Here is a 22,997-nt window from a genome sequence, read left to right on the forward strand (position 1 = left end):
CTGGCACATCACCTAGTCTGGCTGCATGCGCCAAGTTTGATGATATCTCCTCCCGTATTATATAACTTTTATCCCAAATATGTTAAGCTTTTGGTATTGGGTGATATTTCTGTTAGTATCAAGAAGTAGTTTGGGGTTTGAAGAGTCTATATACATTTCCTAGTGCATCTCAGCATCACTGCTCCCTGGATATTACTTATGTAGTAGAGCTGTGTGTTAAGGTATAGCCTACAGCCTGTGGTAGTAGTGATACTGGTTCTTTCAGATAGGGTTGCTGAGTCTTAGACAGAAGCAGCATCTACAAGGCCGCATCTCTCCCTCCATGCAGGACTGGAAGATGCTGCCAGAGCCTACAGTCTTAGTTGTGATTTTGGAGTATTGCTTCTGTGATACCTGTGTTCTTTGTATTTAGGAAACTTAATCACATTTAATTTTTTGATTTTTTTCAATGTGGCCAATTGTTTCAATTTTCTCTTTCCAAAGGGATTTTGCTGTAGGAATATGTAACAAAATCAGTGAAATGATTCAAGGTAGGTACATTGTATTTGATAATATGAAGAGACTTAATAGGTATCTTGTTAATAATGGGTGTTCCTGTTTATTAGGTATTTACTGTGTGCTAGTCATTATTTAAAATAATACTAAGTATCTTCTATATGCTAAAAGTGCCTGAGATACTTAGGGTACAGAAATACAGCCTTTCTGTCATGTGACCTGAGTTCTAGTCTGGAGCCCAGTGAGCCTTAGTCGGGACATGTCAAGGGCTGCATAGGAAACTGCTAGGGCAGTCCCAAGTGTAGGTGACATGTGGAAGGAAGGCAGTAGGATGTCTGCTTTACCTGAGTTGATCACAGAGCCCTAATGAGGGGAAACCTGAAGAAAGGGAAGGTGTGGCATGCAGAGAGGGGATAACATTCATTGCCAGTGGAACCCAGAGCCAGGAGTTCTGCTTGGTAACATCCCTCAGCTAAAATCAGGTCCCAATTCTGTATCACGACTTAGTTTCATATGAATGAAACAAAGCTCATGTGTTAACCCCATACCTTCTTTACAGCATCTGTTAAAGGCAGCTTTGGCTACAGCATTGGGCATTCTGAGAAGGGGGACTGCTGTACCCTGTAGTTTGGTGATGGGTTAGATCTTTCCACATAGTAGAGATCTGTTCAAAGTCACACAGCTAAGGAGGATTGAGCCCAGCTGTGCTAATTGTTTTTAAATGAAACTTTACTAATTAAGTTAGACCTTTCTTATAACAGTGTGTTGTGTTCAGGCTTGGCCACCCCGGTGGACCTAAAGCTGCAGCTGATCCCCATCCTGCAGCACATGCACCATGACGCTATCTTGGCCTCCAGTGCCCGGCAGCTCTTACAGCAGCTGGTCACATCCTACCCCTCCACCAGAATGGTCATTGTGTCTTTGCACACTTTCACTCTGCTGGCAGCCTCCTCTCTGGTTGACACGCCCAAGCAGGTAATCTCCATTTCCTTTTACTGCTTATTTGTGAATGTGCATATTTGGTTTGTGATTTAAAAAAAATAGGAAACAACCCTAGTTTTAGTCGTGTTAAGGTCTCTTTGATAAGGGTCAGTTGGCTTTCCCTTTTCTCTGTGTGAGCCCTGAGGACACAGAAGCACTGGGGAGGATGTGGAAGGATGAGCTGTTGCTAGGAAAGAAAGGATGGGAGAGCTTAAACCCCAGGTCCTCTGCTGGGGCCCCACAAGTTAATGGTACCATTGTGCATCAGGATAAAGAGGTCCAAACCTTACTCCATGACTGATAGTGAGAGCCCTTATTCAAAGGGAGTCTTTCCTGTGATCTAAAAGTCTGTCCCCATAGACAGTCTCGGGAATTAACCGTTCACAGAGTGACTTTGCTGCTTTTGTAGATTCAGCTTCTGTTGCAGTATTTGAAGACTGACCCCAGGAAAGCAGTGAAGAGACTTGCTGTTCAGGATCTGAAGCTGCTTGCCAATAAGACACCACATACCTGGAGTAAGGAGCACATCCAGGTACATGATGCTTAAGAAAAAGAAACACTGGTACCCAAGCCAGGGTGGCACCAGGTCAGATGAAGTTTCTGCCCCTATACTTCACAGTCTGATTTAAATTTCAACAAATGAAACCTCCAGAGACTCAAACCAGAGCAAAGTCCTAGTGAACTTGTATCCTGCTGTGTGTACTTTAGTCCCTGTCATCAGACAATTACCTTGTTTGACATCTGAATATGTGTTCTCATGAGTGCAGATGATATCCAAGGCCAGAAGGCATCAGATCCTTCTGGAGCTGGACATACAGGAGTTTGTGAACCATTGAGTGTGTGGAACCAAATACATGTCCTCTGCAAGTTACTCTTAACTTCGTGTCATCTCTTCAACCCCTACCTGTAGATGAAGTCCTGCAGCCATTTAGTGCCAAATAAGCACACAGAGGCCTATATTAATTATAAACTGTTTGGCCAATGGCTTAGGCTTCTTCCTGGCTAGCTCTCTCTTATTAACTCATAACTATTAGTCTATATATTTCTACATGGCCTTATCTTACTGGAGAATGCCCAGCATCCTATCTTCCTGGTAGCTACACTTTCTGCCTTGCTACTGGCCAATCAGTGTTTTATTCATCAACCAATAACATATATACAGAAGGACATCCCCCATCACCTACCTCTCTCCGACAATAATAAATAAATAAATATATATATGTGTATATATGCGTGCACACACACACATACATATATATATATTTTTTGGGGGGGTTGTCTGTCTGTTTTTTGAGACAGGGTTTCTCTGTATTGCTTTGGAACCTGTCCTTGAACTCACTCTGTAGACCAAGGCTGGCTTTGAACTCACAGAGATCTGCCTCTGCCTCCTGAGTGCTGGGATTAAAGGCCTGTGCCACCAACGCCTGGCACTATATATTTTGTAACAGAAAAGTGAAATGCTAAGACAGTGGATCTCAACCTGTGAGTCACAATAAATATAAGAAAACACAAATGTTTATATTACTTTCCCTAAACAGCAAAATTATACTTACAAAAATACCAGTGAAAATTATTTTATGGTTGGCAGTCACCACAACATGAAGCAGTAATAAAGGGTCACAATGTTAGGAAGGGTGAGAACCATTGCTCTAGACTTTTGCCTTCCCTAAATGGAATTGCCATTAGAATCAGTAAAGTGGAGTCTCGTTTCCTGAATGGAGGAGTGAGAGTCTGAGATGCCAGTGTAATCTTGAACATACAGCAGCCTAGGCTCCATGCACAAGAAATGCCAAAATAATCCGGCAGGAAAGTAGGAAGGGGACAAGTTAGGAAGGATGTCTATAGGCGTATAGGGCATAAGGGAGGGTAACAGGTGAGTATTTTCACAGTGTATTGTGTATATGTATGACATTATCAGACAGTAAAAGAAAAGAAAAAACCTAAGGAGAATATCCAGATGTAGTATGCCTACAATCCCAACTCAGGAAGTAAGAGGCAAGAGGATCATTGTTGACTACATAGCAAGTCTGAGGCCAGCCTGGGCTGCATATATAAGACACTGAAAGAAAGAAAGAGGCATCCAATTGGAGAAGTTAAGGACATCTGTGTCTGGAGTTCAGAGGGCAGATGTAGCTGATAGCATAAGAGACACCAGGGTATAGATGGTGTTTAAAGCCTCAAGACTGGGTAACTGCTAGCAGAACATGCAGACAGGATGTGGAGAGAGACACCAGCTGGACAACATGATAAGAGCAGCTCATGGACACTGAGTGCTGAAAAAGATTGTAAAGCTGTTTACCTAGCCTTAACTCCATCATGGATTTTCAGTGTTTGTTGGTGGAGAAACGCTTAACAATAGATAGTGACAATGTAAAACCTAATGTGGAGTTCTGCAGCTTAGAATGACTGTTGGAATTGAAGTTCATTGAGCTGTATGAACCTTGGATCTGCCTAATACAATGGGGATTGTTTTATTTGAAAGTTCCTTGTAGTAAATGTTTACAAATTAGGAGTTAGTCATGAGGTACTGTTGCTCCTGGCCTATTAGCTGAGAGTCATAGAGTATAGAGTCATACCATACTGCACCTCCATTCTCCCAGAGCACTGGGGCCCGTCCTTGTCTTCACCAGCATGTAGTGGTTTTGCTGTGTGTTATCAGCTGGAAAGAGTGGAAGTGGCCAGGAAAGGAGGCAGACCACAGATGAGTCCAGAAGGGGTCTACCTGTTTCACACAGGCTCAGGAAGAAAGGGCAGATGGAGCTAATGGAGGTGGCAGGTAAGTGGTACCAACTTATAAAAATAACAAAAAATACCTTGAGATTTTACTCACTTGTTTTAGTATTTGTCTGTTTGGGGGTTGGGGTGAGCATGAGACAGTGACTTACAGGAGTTGATTCTGTCCTTCCACTATTAGGTTCCAGGCATTGAACCCCAGTCATCAAGCTTGAGGGCAAGTGTCTAACCAGTGAGCATTTCACCAGCCCTGTTAATTCATTTTAGTTAGTTAATTAGGAAAAGATAATGATTGCATGTAGATGAGAGTGAGAGAGGAAAAGAGGTTTGCAGAAGCAGAAACAAGGCTACACCCAGAAGCAGAGGATTGACAGGGAGTTGAGAGATTTGGGAGCAGCAGTGTGTTGTGATGTCTGTCTGTCTTCCTACCTTTCTTTACTTTTTTTTTTCTGGGGCCTTTGTGGAAAGTTGTTTTGAGACAGCGTTTCTCTGTGTAGTCCTGGCTGTCCTGGAACTCACTTTGTACCAGGCTGGCCTTGAACTCAGAGATACACGTGCCTCTGTCTCTGCCGGGACTAAAGGCATGTGACACCACCACCTGCTTATAGGTAAATGTGTTTCTCAGGCTGTCTGAAAAGCTAGGATGGGTAAGGTAACTTGGGGCCTTTCCTTTTTTTTTTTTTTTTTTTTTTTTTTTTTTTCCTGGACATTGGTAGATCTTAGAGTTGGAGCTACACAATCTTATTAAAATGAACTGGGTGCTTTCTCTTTCCATGCTCTGGCAGCTGGAAACAGTCATAAAAGTTTTCAGTTCCCTGAAGGCATGACTGATGTGCCATAAACCCAACTCTGAGGCTATGGAGGAAGCATTCTGAGACCATTCCAATGACTTTGGTCATTGCTACGGCACCTTCTGCCTCTTTGTGAGTCAGTTCTGTGAACATCATTTCTCTGAAAGCTCATAATGTTCAGTTTATAGTACATTTACTTTGTTCTTAATATTTTCTATCTGTGTATACCCTCCTGTTGCCTCCTTTCTGGTTGGTTTGTTTTGACAGTGCTAAGGTTGGATTTAGCCCACACACTCAGTGCCCTGTACTGTGCTCCACACACTTGCCAGGAACTTAGCTTTCTTGTGCTTTGCGAGATTTTTATTTTCATCCTTCTTGCTTAATAATGGAAACACTTAAAACTATTAATTTCCTGTTTCACATATTGACCATATCCCATACATTATGCTATCATTGCCATTGATTTGAAATGCAGTTTTAAAATTTATTGTGGTATAATTTATTTATAGGTTTTCTGGGTCCACAATTTGATGACTTTTTATACACATAACTCATTTCTCTAACCACTGTCACAACCTGAAATAAAGCACATAAAGCTTCCAACCGGTCTTTCTCCAGCCCCCGATAATACCCAATTTGATTTCTGCCCCAGTGCATAAAGGAGTTGACTTATAACCCTGACAACCTGAGTTCAATCCCTGGAACTCACATAAAGGGGGAAGGAGAAAATGGACCCTACCAAGTTGTGACATACCCATCCTACCCGTTACACACATATGTATGCACATATTAATAGTAACAAAGACTATATAAATGGGATTATACGAAATGTAGCCCTTTAAAAATATGCATTTATTTGTTGGGCAGGGGTGGGAGGCTCATATGCCATGGCAGGAAAGTGGAGATCAGGGGCAGCTTGCAGGAATTGGGTTACCTCCTTCCACTGTGTGGGTTTTGAGGACTGAACTCAGGTCATCGGCCTTGGTGGCAAGTGTCCTTCCTAAGCCATCTCAGCAACTTGGATTCTGATCTTTTTATAATGTTTCTGGAACACATCCCTGGTGGCCAGTCCCATGCAGAATAGCAAAGAAACCTGTACTTATAGAAACTGATGCAGAGAGCAACAGATCCCACAAGGGCCTCTGCTGGAACAGGGGGTTGAGCCGGAATCGGAATCGAGGGGGATTCAGACCAGACAATCAGGAGGAAGGCATTAGGGCAAGAGAGACTCCATTGAAAGATGTTTGTTTGACCCCTTTGTAGATATTAAAAATTATCCTAGTGAGTCTTATAATAAATATTTTTTTAAAAAAAACCTTACTTATGTTAATAGTTAGAAAGGTTAAATGTCTTCTATACACAGACAACCTTAGAGCATACCTTGGATACATATAAAAACAAGATGTAGTCCATGTATCTTCTGGCACCAGTTGATAGTGGATTAGTCCTAACCTACAGCTATTGAGTACAGAGCAGGACAGTTTAGGCAATTAAAACAAAAAGTGAAAGTGGTCTAAGTATTTGAATAAATCAATAAAAGCTATAGTTTGAAGCAGTAATCACTTTTAAAAGTATTTTCATTTGGACTTAAAAAGCAGTATTTGTAAATTACTTTCTCTTCTTTCATATATTTGCATTTAGATCTGTTTCCCTGTTACTTTTTTTTGAGACATTTAAAAGACCACCAGTGTTCTTAGTACTATGTCATCTTTTCCTGCCTTTGTCACTTTAGATCTTTAGTACGTTTGACATAGCCAACTTCCTGACACTGACCTGTTATGGCCACACACTCCTGCTATTCATTCTGTGACCTGTTTCCTCTGCACCTCTCACCCTTTATCCAGTATGGAGTTCTGTGGTTCTGATGTTCCAATACCAATCTGTCTAGCTTCCCACCTGGCTGTCCAGCCTGCTGAGCTCAGCCTGTGTGAATTTTGGAATCATAGTTTCTCAGGTTGCAGAATACTGGCTTCAATTCTAATTAACATTCAATATCTAATTAACATTAGATATTGCCCTATTTTTATTTTGAATTTTACTTTTATTTATTTTGTGGTATTCATGTAATTCATATGTGGTTTGTCACTGAGCCACATCCCAGTCCTGATTTAGTCTTCCTTCCTTCCTTCTTTCCTTCCTTCCTTCCTTCCTTCTCTTTCTTTCTTTCTTTCTTTTTTTCTTTCTTTCTTTCTTTCTCCTTTGGTTTTTCAAGACAGGGTTTCTCTGTGTAATTTGGAAGCTGTCCTGTAACTAGCATTTTTTTAAGTTGTAGTATGTATTTGTATCTATTTCTTGCCAGAACTTTTCTGGATTTAAAAAAAAAAATTTTTTTCCATGCTGAAGTACTAGCACACACCTTTAATCCCAGCACCCAGGAGGCAGAGGCAAGCAGATCTCTGTGAGTTCAAGGCCAGCCTGGTCTATATGATAAGATCTAGGACATCTAGGGCAATGTAGAGAGATCCTCTCTCTCAAAAAAAAAAATTTTTCCCCCCATGTAATGTTTGTAATCAGATGTTTTAAATCACATCCTTCCCAAAATCCTGTTAATGGTTTTATTGGGACTGTACTGCATTTGTGATTTCCAAAATTTTTATTTTAATTTTTTCTTGTAAGTTTTGCTTATCTTGTGAGATTTAGGAATTAGTTTAATTCAACAAGACAGTCCTCTGTGATACAAGCTCACACTATCCAGAATGAAGTAGAGTCCTTGTGCTCTGGGTACATGCTCCTAGTCCACTGCAGTGAAAAAAAGACCTGTATCATGTTTGTACAGTACCTCAGGCTGCTGCTGTCAGTGGAATGATGGCCAGACAACCAGAGGCCAGCAAGTTTTATATGTATTGAACCACTGAGAAGGTAGCACATTTGTTAGGAATGGGCCAGTGTGGAGTGAGAGTCAGAGCTCAGTGGTAGAACACTTGTTAGGGATACACTGGATCCTGACCTCAGCAGTGGGAAGATGCCTTAAGAAAGAAAGAGGAAAGGATAAATGAACTAATACCATCGAGTCATCCTTGCTACCACACTATAATGCCTCTGGTTTTTACCCTGTCATTTTTCCTGTTGTAGAACACTACATTATGTCTGGTTATCATGTCTTCAGAGAGTCCTCTAAGGAATTTGATTGTTTAATCTGTTTTTTTGTTGGTTTTTTTTTTTTAAAGCTAATAAACTTAGATAAGTTTGAGAGTATGGAAATATGTATGTGTTGATGTGTTAAATTTGATGTTCTTTTCTCCTTTGCATTTCAGGCACTCTGTGAATGTGCCCTCCAGACTCCTTATGACAGCTTGAAACTAGGGATGTTGTCTGTCCTTTCCACGCTATCAGGGACCATCGCCATCAAACATTACTTCAGTGCAGCCCCAGGTAAAAAGATAATGTGAGGGTTCCTTTATCTGTGCTCCTGTGTTAGGTTCGTCTGTAAGCTGTGAATAGGCAAGGCTTCCCTTTGGGAACCTGTCGTGTACTGGTGGGCTACTTGGGGGTGTCATCTTAACTGCATCCATGGTAATAGAAGCAAGTGTGTGCTGGGATCAGAGTTACACTTATCAATATTTGGGAGGGATTGCTTATCCAGTATACTTAAGGCTAAAGTTTTTTTCTTTTAATAAAAGTTTTGTTGCATCTCTGTTGCTACCTTTTCCAGTCAGTTAATTTGAACTGTATTAAATAACTCTAATGTCCTTTTTTGTTCCTTTCATGACTACATGGAATGAACTTATTGAATGCAGGGAATTTCTGCCCTGTCTTGATGGGAACTAGGAAGCATGATGTTTCTGTGGCTCTCTTGTTATTCTGCATCTTTCTTGCCATGAGGGTCCATATGTGGTTTGGACTAATGGTTCCCACAACAGACTGAATTGGGAACCGGTTAGGGTTCGGTGGGAGAATCCACTGTGGTGATGGACATTGGGTTTCTGGAAGGAACTGACATGGTGGCTGTGTGTCATAGCTGGTCCCTGTGGTTTCTGTGTAAACTGTGACCTAGAACCTGTAAGGCCACAGTGTGTTGGGTGGATTACATATGGGTCTGAGGCTTTGATCTTGGCTGTTCTTGGCCCTGAGTTCACATTCTGACCTTAGTGTTGCAGTTCTTCTACTAACCCTGTGAGCTGCGTGCTAACTGTTATCTATTCTCTATAACAAGGTGCATAAGAGTCCATGGCTCTTCTGTCATCCATTGGTTTTAATTGAACTCCACTAGCGGTTCTGGCGTCCCCGGAGCCCCTCATGGCCACAGTCCTCTGGACACTTGACAGAACTGGGTTGTCAAAGGTCACCTCTGTGCTCTAGGGCATTGATTCTCAACCTTCCTAATGCTGTGACCCTTAATACAGCTCCTCATGTTGTGGTGACACCACCCATAAAATGATTTTGTTGCTACTTCAGAACTATAATTATGCTACTGTTATGGATCATAATGTAAATACCTGCTATGCATGATGTCTGATATGTGATTCCTATATAAAGGGATTGTCATCCACTGGTTGAGAACTGCTGGTCTAGAAGGGGAAGGCTTTTAGTTGAGGTGCCTAGGTGTTTTTCTCCTGTGACTCTCAGGGAGCTAGTGTGGGCTCATTCTCAGGATGCTTGGTACTGCTAGGTAAAGCCCATTCTGTTTCATTTGTGTCTTATTAAACAAAGTAAGTCATATGACCAAGCCCAGCTAAGTGTGAAAAAATAAGTAGCCCTTGATAAACGGGGAAAGAAAAAAAACAAACAAACAAACAAACCACATGCACACACACACACACACACACACACACACACACACAGGATACACAGGATGGGAGAGGTTGTCATAGCTTTCTTTATGAAGGGTACATCCTTCATACCCAGTGTGTTTCCAATAAATTATTCTTTTGTTTTTCTTTGGTCTTTCAAGACAGGGTCTCTCTATGTAGCCCTGGTTGCCCTGGAACTCTGTAGACCAGGCTGGCCTTACACTCAGATCTGTCTGCCTTTTCTTCCCAAGTGCTAGGATAAAGGCATGTCGAATTATTCTTTTCAAGTCAGTTACTGTTAGTTTTTTATCTGACAGTTAATGTCCTTGCTCTGGAACCCTGTGACTCTATCTTAGGAGACAATTTCAAATGACTTATAATTAAAAGTTTTTAAATCACCAGGCATGATGGTGTATGCACCTGGGAGGCAGAGGCAGGGGAAATCACTGTGAGTTCAGGATAGCCAGGAATAAAGAGGCAATGTCTCAGAAAACCAACAATAAGTAAATAAAATAAAAAATTAAAACCTTATGCCTTAAAAGCACAATGTTGGCCACTATCTACGTATCCTTATGGTGTATAAGATTTCAGGTTGCACTGATGTTGCATAAAGGGAAATACTTGCACAAGGGATGTTCTAAAAATGCACAATAGTTTATGCTGGCTTATGAGACTTGGAAAAATTTCTGTTTCCTTTGGGCTTTTCTGCTCTTCTGCCCCACAAAATTTCTTACAGTGAATTTTAACAGAGGAAAAAAATACCAAGTTATAAAGCATCACATGAGCAAGAAAAAGAATGGCTATACCCTAGGAGTTTATTTTCCACAATTCTGAAAAAGAACTGTTGTATTTTGTTCATCTTCAAACACAAGGATTTTATCTAACTAGCATTGTCATATCCAATCAGTGCATGGTTATATGTCATACGTGTCTGTAACTGTCTTGGCTCATGCTTGTTGTAATTTTCAACAGTGTCAACTTCATGCTCAAACAGTAAAGTCTTCTTGGTGTGAGACACAGGTTAAAGTGGACAGGAGTCATAAGAAGAATGAAAAAGGCACAGAGATCTGAATCTTCTTGAGGCTCACCCACTTACAACCAAGAGCCTCACCTTATTAAGTAGCTGTAGCATAGGACTTACATCGAAGACTTGGAAATCTGCCTCTAAGAGACACTGTAGAAGAGACAACATAGTTAGTTTCATGACCATGACAGTGCCCACTGAAAGTCTCTGAACAGGTTTCTTCTGTAAAAACAGAGTTGACTCACAGCATCCCTGCACACCCTTGAAGCTGTGTGGTCGTGGGTTCTCTTGTCAGCCTTCTGAGGGAAAACCAGCGACTTGGAACAAGAAACAGCGTGTTCTTTGACCTTGCTTTTTCAGACAGGAAGGTGACAGTGGGGTCATCCATTTGGATGAGAAGCCATCGGCTCCTGAGTTATCTTGGCTTCTATGCTGTTTCTCGGTCAATTTTCATTAATGTTTTTATGGGGAAAGTCCTATATTGATTTTTAAAACACAGTCATTGAAAAGTGGATGGCACACTCCTACTTTACCTTCACCAAGGAAGAGGAAATTGTGGTGTTGTATTATTAATGGAATCGAGGTAGAAAATACTGCTAACTTACTAGAAATTTTCTCATAAAACAAAATTGAACCTCCAAGATACTGCTTTCTTGAATCATATGAATGAATTGTAATCTGTGTTGCTTTTTTTTATGCTCGTTTAGGAAATGTAGGTTCTTCCCCTGGATCTTCTGATTTAGTCAGATTAGCTCAAGAATGCTGTTACCATAGCAACAGGGGCATCTCAGCTCATGGAGTGAGAGTGCTGACTAATATAACTGTGTCTTGTCAAGAAAAAGGTAAGTGCACCGAAAGGACTTCAGGAACCTATTTCCTATGGAAGGATATACCCTTAGCCTAGAGACACAGGGGAGGGCCTATGCCCTACCCCAAATGACTTAACAAGACTTTGATGATCCCTCATGGAAGGTCTCACTCTCCCTGGGAAGTGAATGGGGGGATGAGATGGGGAGGTGGTGGGGGTCATGGGAGGATGGGAGAGAGAGGGAATTGGGATTGATATGTAAAATTTAAAAAAAATACTAAATAATAATAATAATAATAATAAAGGTAAGTACACTCGGGACTAGTTTGTGGCTACTGAGTACAGCTTGGGTTGTTCAGTCCATTATTTTTAGCCTATGTGCACTGATCTATAGGGTTCTAATGCAAGTGTCTTAGGCATCCTGATCTGTGTGAGCTCTTGTGAGGTTGAAATATCTTGTAGGGCATTGCCTGTTTCCTCCCTCTGTTCACTGTGGTATGTGTGGTGCTGGGGACAGGGATAGCCTACATAAGATATATATTACTCAGGTTATCCAGATAGCTAGTGGTAGTTCACTTAGAGATGGTTGAGCTCTCAGGAAAACGATTGCATTTTCATTGAACTCATCTCTAGATACATGTAACATTGAGTGGACTTGCACAAACAAGGAGGATATATTTTATTATCTTCTGACATCTTTTTAACTAGTCCCAGTGTTGGTTCACACTGTTTGCCAAGGTCCCAAAGTAACTTGTAAACATTCTTAAACATTTGATTGGTTTGAATACTTGAGCCTAGTAAAGAGCATTTCTTTCATGTGGTTTAGGAAACTACAGTTCATTCTTAGTTACCTGTGATGTTTGCAGCCCCAGGGACCTTCAGACATTTGGCAGCACAGTGCTGCAATTGCAAGACACACCCAGAGCTTGCTCTTAGAGCCAGTGCTTTGTAAGAGGAGCCGACTTTCATGAGAAGCTGAGGGCTGTAAGGCCAACTGAAAATGTACCTGCATGGTCTGTGTCTGATGTGGCACAGGTTTCTGCTCCTAGTGTTTTTCTTAGCTGAGCTGGTAGTGATATTTCAGTTTCTCTTTATTTATAACTTCATGACTTTACCTGTTGATTTAATGTGAATATTTTATAATCTTCATTAATGTGCTAGAGTTAAAGGAGGTATCTGAAGCTAACCTTTATATTTTAGAAACAATATTGTATGTGCTTTTACAAAGCTAGTTTTAAATTTTAATACAAGGTATTCATTCTTTCCCCTCTCCAGGAAAGTTAGAATTACATCTTTGTTTCCTGTGTTAGACTTGTTGTATCTTTCTGTCTGTCTGTCTCTTTCTGTTGTGTGTTAATCCTCTCCTGGTCACCCTAAAACTTAATATTTCCTTCCAGATCTCTTGTCACTGGAACAAGATGCTGTCTTTGGCCTGGAATCCCTACTGGTGCTTTGTAGTCAAGATGACAGTCCAGGTGCTCAGTCCACTGTGAAGGTGAAGATGACATCACATAATATACTGCCTGTTTCCATAGCTTAAATGGGGAGTGATCCCTGGGATGCAGGCCATCTGCTCTGCCATAGCTCCTCAGTCATACCATGACAGGGCGGAGATGAGTATGACTGAGAAAATATCTGGGAGTGGGTATTGAGTCCTTTGGGAGTGATATGATTGGGTCATATGGTAGATTTATTTTTAGCTTTTTGAGAGTATTCCACACCAATTCTAGTGGCTAGAGCAGTTTGCAGTCCCACCAACAGTGAGTAAGGGTTTCCTTTTCCCTACGCTATGAGTTTGAGGCTAGCCTGGTCTGCATAGTAAGTTCTAAGCCAGCCAGACTACATAATAAGAGTCTATCTTTAAAAATAATTTCTTTTTTACTTTTTTTTTTTTTTTTAACCCACTTATGTAGGCCAGGCTGGTCTCAAACCTACAGAGATCTGCCTGCTTCTGCCTTGTTTTTGTTTGCTCAGATTTAAGGTGTGTGCCATCATGCCTGGAAATTTTCATCTTAAGTACAAAAACCACTAAAAATATATTTAAAGTTCAAAAATATGAGGTGAGACCACTATTGAAGTCAGACATGAAATACCTGTAATTGTGCTAGGCAATCACTCTCCTAATAGCTTCAGCCAATAACCAAGTGTATTTTCTCTTTGTGTGCAGATTGCTCTCAACTGTATGGTGAAGCTGGCCAAGGGCCGGCCCCATTTGAGCCGGTCAGTGGTTGACACTCTACTGACTCAGCTGCACAGCTCTCAGGACACTGCCCGGGTCCTCATGTGCCACTGCCTGGCAGCCATTGCCATGCAGCTGCCAGTACTAGGTGATGGAATGCTTGGTGATCTTGTGGACCTCTACAAGGTGATTGGACGATCAGCTACTGACAAGCAACAGGAACTTCTGGTAAAGAACTACTTTTAAACCTGCTGTAAATGCCAGGAAGTTAAGAATGCCAGTACAACTGATTGACGTTAGTTGAAAAAGCCAAGCAAGCCAACAGCAGGTTAAAGTAATCACATAGGACTGGGGATATGTATAGTGCAGTGGTATAGTGCTTGCCTGGCATATGAAAGGCCCGGCTTCCACCATAGCACCACAAACGTGTTTAAAATAAGACAGTACTAGTAGCTCTTGTTTGTTTTCTTCTGAGACAGACTGTGTAGCCCAGGTAGGCTGTTCTCTTGCCTCAACCTCAGAAATGCTGGCCGGGTTTACAGTTGTGAGTTCCTACACCCAACTACCAGCATCTTTTTCTAGCACCTGAGCTGCCCAGAAGCAGAATTTGTAAGCAGCATTGGATTACTGAGTAAGAACACTGAGTGAGCAAAGTCTATGCTAAAATTCACAGTATCTGAAACACATTTGTTCACAAGCATTTCAAATAAAGACACTGAGCCTGTACTTTCATTTGGTTTAGAAGCCATGTCTAGTTTAGGTTTAAAATAACAAGCCAATAATTTTAGCCCTTTTGGAGGTGGAGGGCTGGAGTATTAGGAGTTTAAGGGTAACCTCAGCTGCATGCAGACAGACAAAAATATTATTATGAACTTAGAAAATGTTTATAGTTCAGTAATGAACATAAACTCAACCAGATTAGTTTACATTACAGGACCTCTATAGCTGGTTGTCACTCAGTTCAGGCTTTTATGTCTTGATACCAAGACCGAGGAGACTTAGGAAGACCAGAAGCAGTGGCAGTCTCCAAGCTGAGTGTTGAAAGCTGTAAGGGGGGCATGAGGGAAAGCAGAGCGAAATGGCTCACTCGGGTCTCCATAAAGGGTTGAGGCCACTTCACCATGTGCTGTCTGTCACACACCATTACCCTGTGAACGTGGTGTACAACCACACCAGGGATCAGTGACATAGACAAGCATTTAGCCAGGTTGGTTTGGTTTTCCTTTTATTGAAAATAGATTTTTCATTTCCCCTCACAAAATACATTGTTTATGTTTTTCCTCCCTCTACTCTTCCCAGTTCCTTCCCCACCTCCCCTCCCATCCAGAGCCACTTCCTTTCTATCTCATTAGAAAACAAACAGCTTCTAATGGATAATAATATGATATGTTATAACATATATGATATGGTAATGATAAAAACTACCACATTGGAGTTGGACAAGACAAACAAAAAGAGCTCAAGAGAAGATATAAGAATCAGAGGCCCACTTGTTCAAACAATCAGGGATCCCATAAAAACACTCAACTGGAAGCCATAGTATACATGAGATCCTCTGTGTGCTTCTTCTGTCTCTGAGTTCATGAGCTTTGACCATGCTGATTTAGACAGCCTTGTTTCCTTCATGTCCTCTATCCCCTCTGGCTTTTACACTTTTGCCCCCTCTCCCCAGGGTACCCTGAGCCCTATGGGGAGGGATTTGATAGACATCCCACTTAAGGCTGAGTGTTCCAATGTCTCTCTGCAGAATGTCTTAGCCAAATTTGTTTCTTATTGAAGTGGCATTTGAATTAATAATCTCTGTCTTTTTATTAGCACTATTAAAAGCAGAATGAGAGGGTATTTTTTGTTTTTTGTTTTTTGTTTTTTTTTTTTTAATTTAAGAAAGAATACAGTAAAATGTGTGTATAACTTAGCTGAAGAAAACAGTGCTATTTGGCTTCCTTAAGGGAGTCAGGACAGGAACTCAAACACGACAGGAACCTGGAAGCAGATGCTGATGCAGAGGCTATGGAGGATACTACTTACTGGCTTGCTCCCAATGGCTTGCTCAACTTGCTTTCTTATAGAACCCAGGACCACCAGCCCTGGAATGGCACCACCCACAATGCGCTGGGCCCTCCCACTCAATCACTAATTGAGAAAATGTTTTACAGGCTTGCCTACAACCCTATCTTATGGAAGCATTTTCTTAATTGTTGTTCGTATGACTTTAGCCTGTTGAGTTGACATAAAACCATCCAGCATACATGGTGATTCTTAACAGTCAACAGTCAAGGTTAATTGTCCAATTCCCTGTGTTAACTCCTCTGGGGAAGCAACCAACTCTCTGTATGCTGTAATTGGTAATCTCAGTATGTATCCCTAAGTGATGTATTCATTGTTTTGCATATCTTAGCTCTGTGTAAATGTTATACTACAATTCAGCTTTCTCAGTTTGCCTGTCTTGCTAGTAGTTTTTAATGATCTCTATGCATTTCACTGATAAATCACATGTATATGTGATCATATCATAATTTATTTGTTCTCAGTTATGGCATTTTTTTTCTAATTACTTGCTTTATAAACAGTGCTCTAAGTTAATGGAATAAGTTGCTTAATGACTTAAAAATGATAAATGAAATAATGTCAACAGGAAACCCGTTTTGTTCCTTTTTGTCATGCTTACTTACTCAGTTGCTATGTGTAGGTGTACACATGCAGGTGTGGCAGTCTGAGGGTCCCTTTCAGAAGTCAGTTCTCCTTCTACCATGTAAGGCTTGGCAGTGGGCATGCCTACCTGCTGAGCCATCTCACTGGCCCTAAGTTCTGTTCTATTTTGGTGATCTCTAATTTTTGTCTTTGTGTTTGAGTAAAATTACATGTCTTTCTTACTTGTTTGTTAGGTAAGCTTGGCTACTGTGATTTTTGTAGCCAGCCAGAAAGCACTGTCTGCAGAAGTAAAGGCTGTAATCAAGCAGCAGCTTGACAGCGTCTCCAGTGGGTGGAGTGTGTACCGGATTGCCAGGCAGGCTTCCAGAATGGTATGGGCTTCCCTTCTGAATGAGGGTGCATGGTGGGATGTCAGAGCATGTTCCTTAAATGATGTGGCCATTACCATCATCAGAACCCAAAGTAGAGATAGAAGTCGTCTTAATCACTGTTCTGCTGCTGTGAAGAGACACTATGACCAAGGCACCCCTTTACAAAAGAGAGCGTTTAACTGGGGTTACAGTTCCGGGGGTGGGGTTAGTCCATTGTCGTCATTGTGGGTGGTGTGGCTGCAGGCAGGAAGGGAAGGCACTGAAGAAGAGGCTGGTAGCTTTCTACCCTGATCACAGGCAGAGAGACACCAACCCTGGTATGACTTGTGAAACCTCAGAGCCCACCCCCAGTAACATGGTGTACTCCAACAAGGCCACCTCCTAACACTTGTAATCTCTTCAAACAGTTTACTCCTAGAGACCAAGTGTTCAACATAGGAGCCCATGGGGCTGTTCTCAAGAAGTGCTTGTTGCTCATGCGCTTTTAGGATGCCAAAGAAAAGGACCTAACTTAGCTTCATCATGAGCTGTGATCTGTTTGTTGTATTGGTGCTTGTTGATGGGATAAGTCGGTGGTGATGAAAACTGTCTGGGGATTGTTGGGATCACTTTGTTGTAGATTGTGGTACCCAGGGCCCCCTGCTATTTCTTGTCTTATTAGCACACATTATTTTCTCCAACCTGATCGTTGAATTACTGTTTTTTTGTTGGTTGGTTGGTTGGTTGGTTGGTTGGTTGGTTGGTTGGTTGGTTTTTCAAGACAAGGTTTCTCTGTATTGTTTTGGAGTCTGTCCTGGAACTAGCTCTGTAGACCATGCTGGCATTGAACTCACAGAGATCTGCCTGCCTCTACCCCCCCCCATCCCCACCCCCACTCCCCAGAGTGCTAGGATTAAAGGTGTGTACTACCACCTCCGGGCTGAATTACTGCCTTTAAGAAATATAAAATGTAGTTGGTCCAGACACCTGGGGCTAAGTGCAGAGAACAGAGTGAGGAGTGCAGCTCTGGTCGTTGAAGTGGGTGCTCTCTTTGCTGCCATCATCCATGGGGAGGAACACTATTAGCTGGACTACCGTTTATTCAATGGCATGGTGTACTGGCACAGCAGTCTTAGGTATGGCTGTCTCCAAGTCACTAAATGGTGTTCACTCTCCCAGTTAACTCTACGCCTGGAGTTCCCTTCACTTCCCTAAATAGCTCCTGCAAGATGACATACACGTACTGAGACTTTTTGTATTTTAGACTAACATTCTAGACTTGAGTTACAATTCACTCCATTTATTTTCTCGTTGGAACTGTTTTAGTAAAGAACTTGAGGCGTTATGTTATAAAAGCAGCTGGGCATATTTTTTCTGAAGAAATATTTAGACTGTCTCAAGGAATTATGTAATATGACATGTGATATTTGGGCTTGTTCTAGGTTTGTCTTCTTACTGTAGTAACAGTTTCAAATGTAGATCCTCACTCCTGTCCTCTTCCTTTCTCAGGGCAATCATGACATGGCCCGAGAGCTTTACCAGAGTTTGCTGACTCAGGTTGCATCAGAGCACTTCTACTTCTGGCTGAACAGTTTGAAGGAGTTCTCACAGGCAGAGCAGTGTCTGACTGGGCTGCAGGAGGAGAACTTCAGTTCAGCACTTTGTTGCATTGCTGAGTCTTTGAAATTCTACCACAAGGGGATCGCCTCCTTGACAGTGAGTCCCCACCCTACTGCAGTGATGGGTATGGGTGTGGTCCTTTCTGCTTTGGACTGTTCTCTTTTGACAGCTTGTGAGACCTGGTGGTAATATTGGAATAGGCACAGAAATAAAACTCCCGTTAGTGTTCTTAGGTGGATGAAAGCTTATGATTTGCTTTTTTATCAATATTGGGTACCACACATATAGATGATTGCTGGATCTAGGCAGAAAGAGTAAGTGGAGTGGGATTGCTTTCCTCCAGTTTCTCAGTTGGTAAGTAAGATGCTAGCCTGGTCCACTGCCACCACCAAGCACAGACCCATTCTCCCCTGTCTGGCTGCTCACTAAGTAGAGGTTTGTAGGGTGTTTTGTAATGTTAAGGCTTGAACCTGCGCCTTTTGCCTGCTTGGTGAACGCTTTGATTGAGATGACAAAGGAGTCTTTTACTTTGTAACAGTGGTTCTCAACCTTTCTAATGCTTCAGCCCTTCACAATTCCTCATGCTGTGGTGACCCAATCATAAGTATTTTCTTTGCTACTTCATAACTGTAATCTTGCTATTGTTATGAGATGTAATGTAAATGTCTGTGTTTTCCAGTGGTCTTAGGTGACCCCTGTGAAAGGGTTGTTCAACCCAAAAAAGGAGTTGTGACCCACAGGTTGCTGTTTTATAATAAAATGTTGAAAATTTTAACATGCCACTGTTTTAACCCTCTGTGGTTTCCAAATTAACAATCACTTACAATGCTTTCTTTGTGTGCCAAGGAAGGATTGTAGACCCTTCATTTTTCTTATTTCTTGAAACTTTCACCAAGTTGTTGAAATGAGCTGCATCCCTAAATAAGAACTTCCTCCCTAAAACAGTGCTCTCTGCATTAGTCCAGAGGGTGCTTCTCCATAAGTGAAGCGGTGTGTATTCAACATCAAACATTTTTAAAGCATTGTGACACAGCTTAAGAAATTGTATATATTGAGCTGGGGCCTATTTGCATATGTTTATAACGTATTTTAACTATTATTGAGACTGGGCCATCCCAAAAGCAATGTTCCACATGAAACTAAAAATAAATGTTCTAGAGACTATGCAAACTATGTGGTACATTTGAAATCCTACTAAAATTGATGTCCGGTATTTAAAACAAGCATACATAAAGTTTCAAAGCTCTTCACCCTCCCAAACCTCCCTGTCCCTCCTGTCCTTCCCTGTCACATCCCAAACCCAAACGAAGCCTTGAGCAGCCTCTCTGTTTTAGAGGGCAGCACTGACTGCCACTTTCCTCCTGAGGTTCTTGAGAAGCAAAAGGTTGCTATGCTTTTATCAGGCTAATAAATGCCTTGGAAAATTAAAGGTAAAATTACTGGTTTGGATCAGTAAAATTGTTTGATTTTCTACTTTGTGTAGAGTGGGGAGATTATTCACCATTCAGTAGTAAAAAGCGCTGGGCAGGGGCTCGATGCTCAGCCCTGGCAGCTCTTCAGGAGGACCTAGCTGTGGTTCCTAGGACCCACACAGTAGCTTCCAGCCCTGTGTCATTCTAGTTCCAGTGACTTCACTGCCCACTTCTGGCTCTGCAGGTGTTAGGTGCACACTCACACAGTGCACACAACATGCATGTGGGCCTAATACTCATTCACATAAAAATAATTTTTTAAAAATCTGCTGCACAGCTAGATTCACATAATGGTGAGGTAGATGGAAATAGTTTTGTAAAAACCAAAGTATTTATCATGTTTCCGTTTTTTATGATGTCTGTAGTTGCCAAGGCTTGCTAGAAACAGGACTGGAGTTTTAGTCAGGGAGAAAGCACTTGCCTGACTTAGTTTGATTCTGTGTTGATCCAGTGCTGCTGAGGTAGGGCTCTGGGCCTCAGATTTTCTCCTGTTGAGTGGAATTACTATATTCAGCACATTACAGACACTTGATAAATGCCAAGCACTACTCAGAAGATAAAAACAGGAACTAGAAAGCTGCACATGCTGCCTCATGTCTGGTACTTGGGAAGCTGAAGCAAAATGGTTGTCCTGTGTGTAAGTCTAGCCTGGACTACCTAGTGAGATATAGGCCAGCATGAGCTACACTGCAAGACCCTCTCCAAAAAGAAAAGATGCTACACTACACCAGAAGGGGGCAAAGTGAAAAGAGTTCAAAACTCTGTGCTTACTATGTCCTTTCTTAGACTCCAGCAGTAGTACAGTATTTAATTCCCATTGTAATACCCCATAATAGGGGAGCTTGCCTTATGGAAGTGAAGAGATGATGTCTTTGAACCTCCAGAGGTGGTGTTTCAGTGATAATTTAGCAAGCTTCTTGCTAAGTGCACGCAGTGAGGAACCTCTGAATGTTAGCAAGGTTTTCAGGCGATGCTAACAACAGTGAGTTTCTCAGATGTTGTCACATCATTCCCATTGTAGTATAGGGATTTACCCTGACTTGTACATAAACTGTGACAAATGCAGTCCTCCCGTGGCCTCTGGGAAGACAGATTCCAAGACACTCCAACAGCCTCAGATGTCTAAATCCTTAAAAGGTGCAGCTTTTGCATATACAGCATGCCCTTTCATGCTGTGAATCATCTCCAGGTTACTTACAATCCTAGCACAGTGTAAATGATGTATGAATAATTGAGATGCTGTTGTGCTGTCCTGTGAAGTTCTAGGGAAAAGATAGGAAACAGTCTGTTGGTGTTCCATTCAAGTGCATTTTTTAATTAGGCTTGGTTGACCCTAGAGTGGCTGGTTACTTTGTATTCAACCTCTTTCTTTATTCCAGGCTGCCAGTACGCCACTGAATCCTTTAAGTTTTCAGTGTGAATTTGTAAAACTCAGGATTGATCTTCTCCAAGCCTTCTCGCAACTTATTTGTACATGTAACAGCCTAAAGACAAGTCCTCCCCCTGCAATCGCCACCACAATTGCCATGACCTTGGGAAATGATCTTCAGAGGTGCGGCCGAATCTCCCATCAGGCATGTCTTAATTTCTCTCCATTGTGGATGTTATATAGACTTCAGAGGTTTTTGAAGATGAAAGGTTGTACAAATTAAATCAATGGTATGTGTCAAATACTTAACTCGTCTGTGTGACAGAATAGGATGGTATGTTATTTAAACAGCCTTGGAGCTGTGTAGTATACAAAAGAGAATGGAATGACATTAATAAGTTAGAAATATCTAAAATAGTATTGGTTATCTTAGTGAAACTTGAAGAAACTAAAATGGTAGTGTCTTTTTCTAGACATCATTAGTAAATTATTATACACTGAACATTTATAGTTTCATTTGCCATCTTTGTTGATTTTATGTGATAAAATTATAAAAATGATAATTCAGTTTTTATTTGAACTGTTATTGAGGATGAGTTTTCTGTGCTTTAATTTTTGTTTCCCCCCTCTTTGTAGATGAAGCAATCCATGGAAGAATTCCGAAGCCTTGCTTCTCGGTACCGAGACCTCTATCAGGCATCCTTTGATGCCGACTCAGCAACTCTGAGGAATGTAGAACTGTATCCTCTGTTGCTGGGAGTCCTGTTCTTGGAAGGTGTTCTCTGAAATGTAGGGTAAATTTGCTCAATCAAAAATACAGATTTGATAATCCTTAATTAGTGATTTCTTCCTTTGAAATTTAGTAGGGGCAAAATAATTTTAGTCTTAAATTTAAAAATTAGAAAAAGACTAAAAGACTGGCTTATTTATTATGTATGTAGTGTTCTGTCTGCATGAATCCCTGCAGGTCAGAAGAGGGTACTAGATCTCATTACAGATGGTTGTGAATCATCATGTGGGTGCTGGGAATTGAACTCAGGACCTCTGGAAGAGCAGCCTGTGCTCTAAACTGCTGAAGGCTTTCTTCAGAATTGCTAATCAAGCTCGGGTCCCACCAGCTAGCAACCACAGGCAGTATATGACTTGTGGCTAACAACCCTAGTCTATCCCCTTTGTTATGAATGTCATCACCACATCTGTTCCCTCCACCTTCATAAAGCCATCCATATATTCTGATTGGCAACTTCCAGTCTTATTGGAAAGAGCAGGAAAAATATTCTTAAGTTGTCAGTTAGTAGTTAGTCAGTTAGTAGTTCCTGGAGTTTTGATTGATTGATTCAGTCCCTTGGGGTGGGGTGGGGTTTCTGTGAATGAATAAGGGGAGGGAGTTCCCATATTGGGCTCTAAAATGCCCTGCCTGGAATGCGGTTTAAATTACTGGTAGACAGTGTGTACCCTTTTAGAGGGAAAAGCACCCCACATCGTGGAGTGGATAATGTAAAAGTGTGTGGTGGGTCTTTTATGTCTCCTATGTGACTTAACAGTGCTCTAGACAGCAGCAGAGCTGCTTACTGATAGCCCATGCCATAGAAGCCCTGGTCTTGGATCCAGAGTCAGCAAGGTGAGTTGAATGATGCTTGCTTTATAAAATTTCAAATGCATTGTTACAGGATGATCACAATAGTGTTTGGTAAAAGAAAGGAAAGACCAAGTGCTCTTCCTGGTTGCCTAGGGTCACAGGGCTAGGACAGAAGGCTGGAGAGGAGCCTCTTCCCTCTGCATTTACAGCATTG

The 22,997-nt window shown here is 41.5% G+C and overlaps 1 protein-coding gene across 1 annotated transcript in view; it reads left to right on the forward strand.

Moving 5' to 3' along the window:
- The window catches only part of Ints7 (integrator complex subunit 7), a 42,711-nt gene that overhangs the window by 12,492 nt on the left and 7,222 nt on the right, over positions 1–22,997 (forward strand). The window contains exons 5-16 of the mRNA XM_051186649.1: positions 484–530; positions 1,271–1,470; positions 1,886–2,008; positions 8,255–8,372; positions 11,462–11,596; positions 12,960–13,057; positions 13,730–13,969; positions 16,627–16,764; positions 18,253–18,459; positions 21,215–21,409; positions 21,841–21,944; positions 22,757–22,825. Coding sequence (XP_051042606.1) covers positions 484–530; positions 1,271–1,470; positions 1,886–2,008; positions 8,255–8,372; positions 11,462–11,596; positions 12,960–13,057; positions 13,730–13,969; positions 16,627–16,764; positions 18,253–18,459; positions 21,215–21,409; positions 21,841–21,944; positions 22,757–22,825 — 1,674 coding nt within the window. The remainder of the gene's footprint in view (positions 1–483; positions 531–1,270; positions 1,471–1,885; positions 2,009–8,254; positions 8,373–11,461; positions 11,597–12,959; positions 13,058–13,729; positions 13,970–16,626; positions 16,765–18,252; positions 18,460–21,214; positions 21,410–21,840; positions 21,945–22,756; positions 22,826–22,997) is intronic.

This window comes from Phodopus roborovskii, unplaced genomic scaffold (assembly GCF_943737965.1).
Source record: "Phodopus roborovskii unplaced genomic scaffold, PHOROB, whole genome shotgun sequence".
NCBI lineage: Eukaryota > Metazoa > Chordata > Mammalia > Rodentia > Cricetidae > Phodopus > Phodopus roborovskii.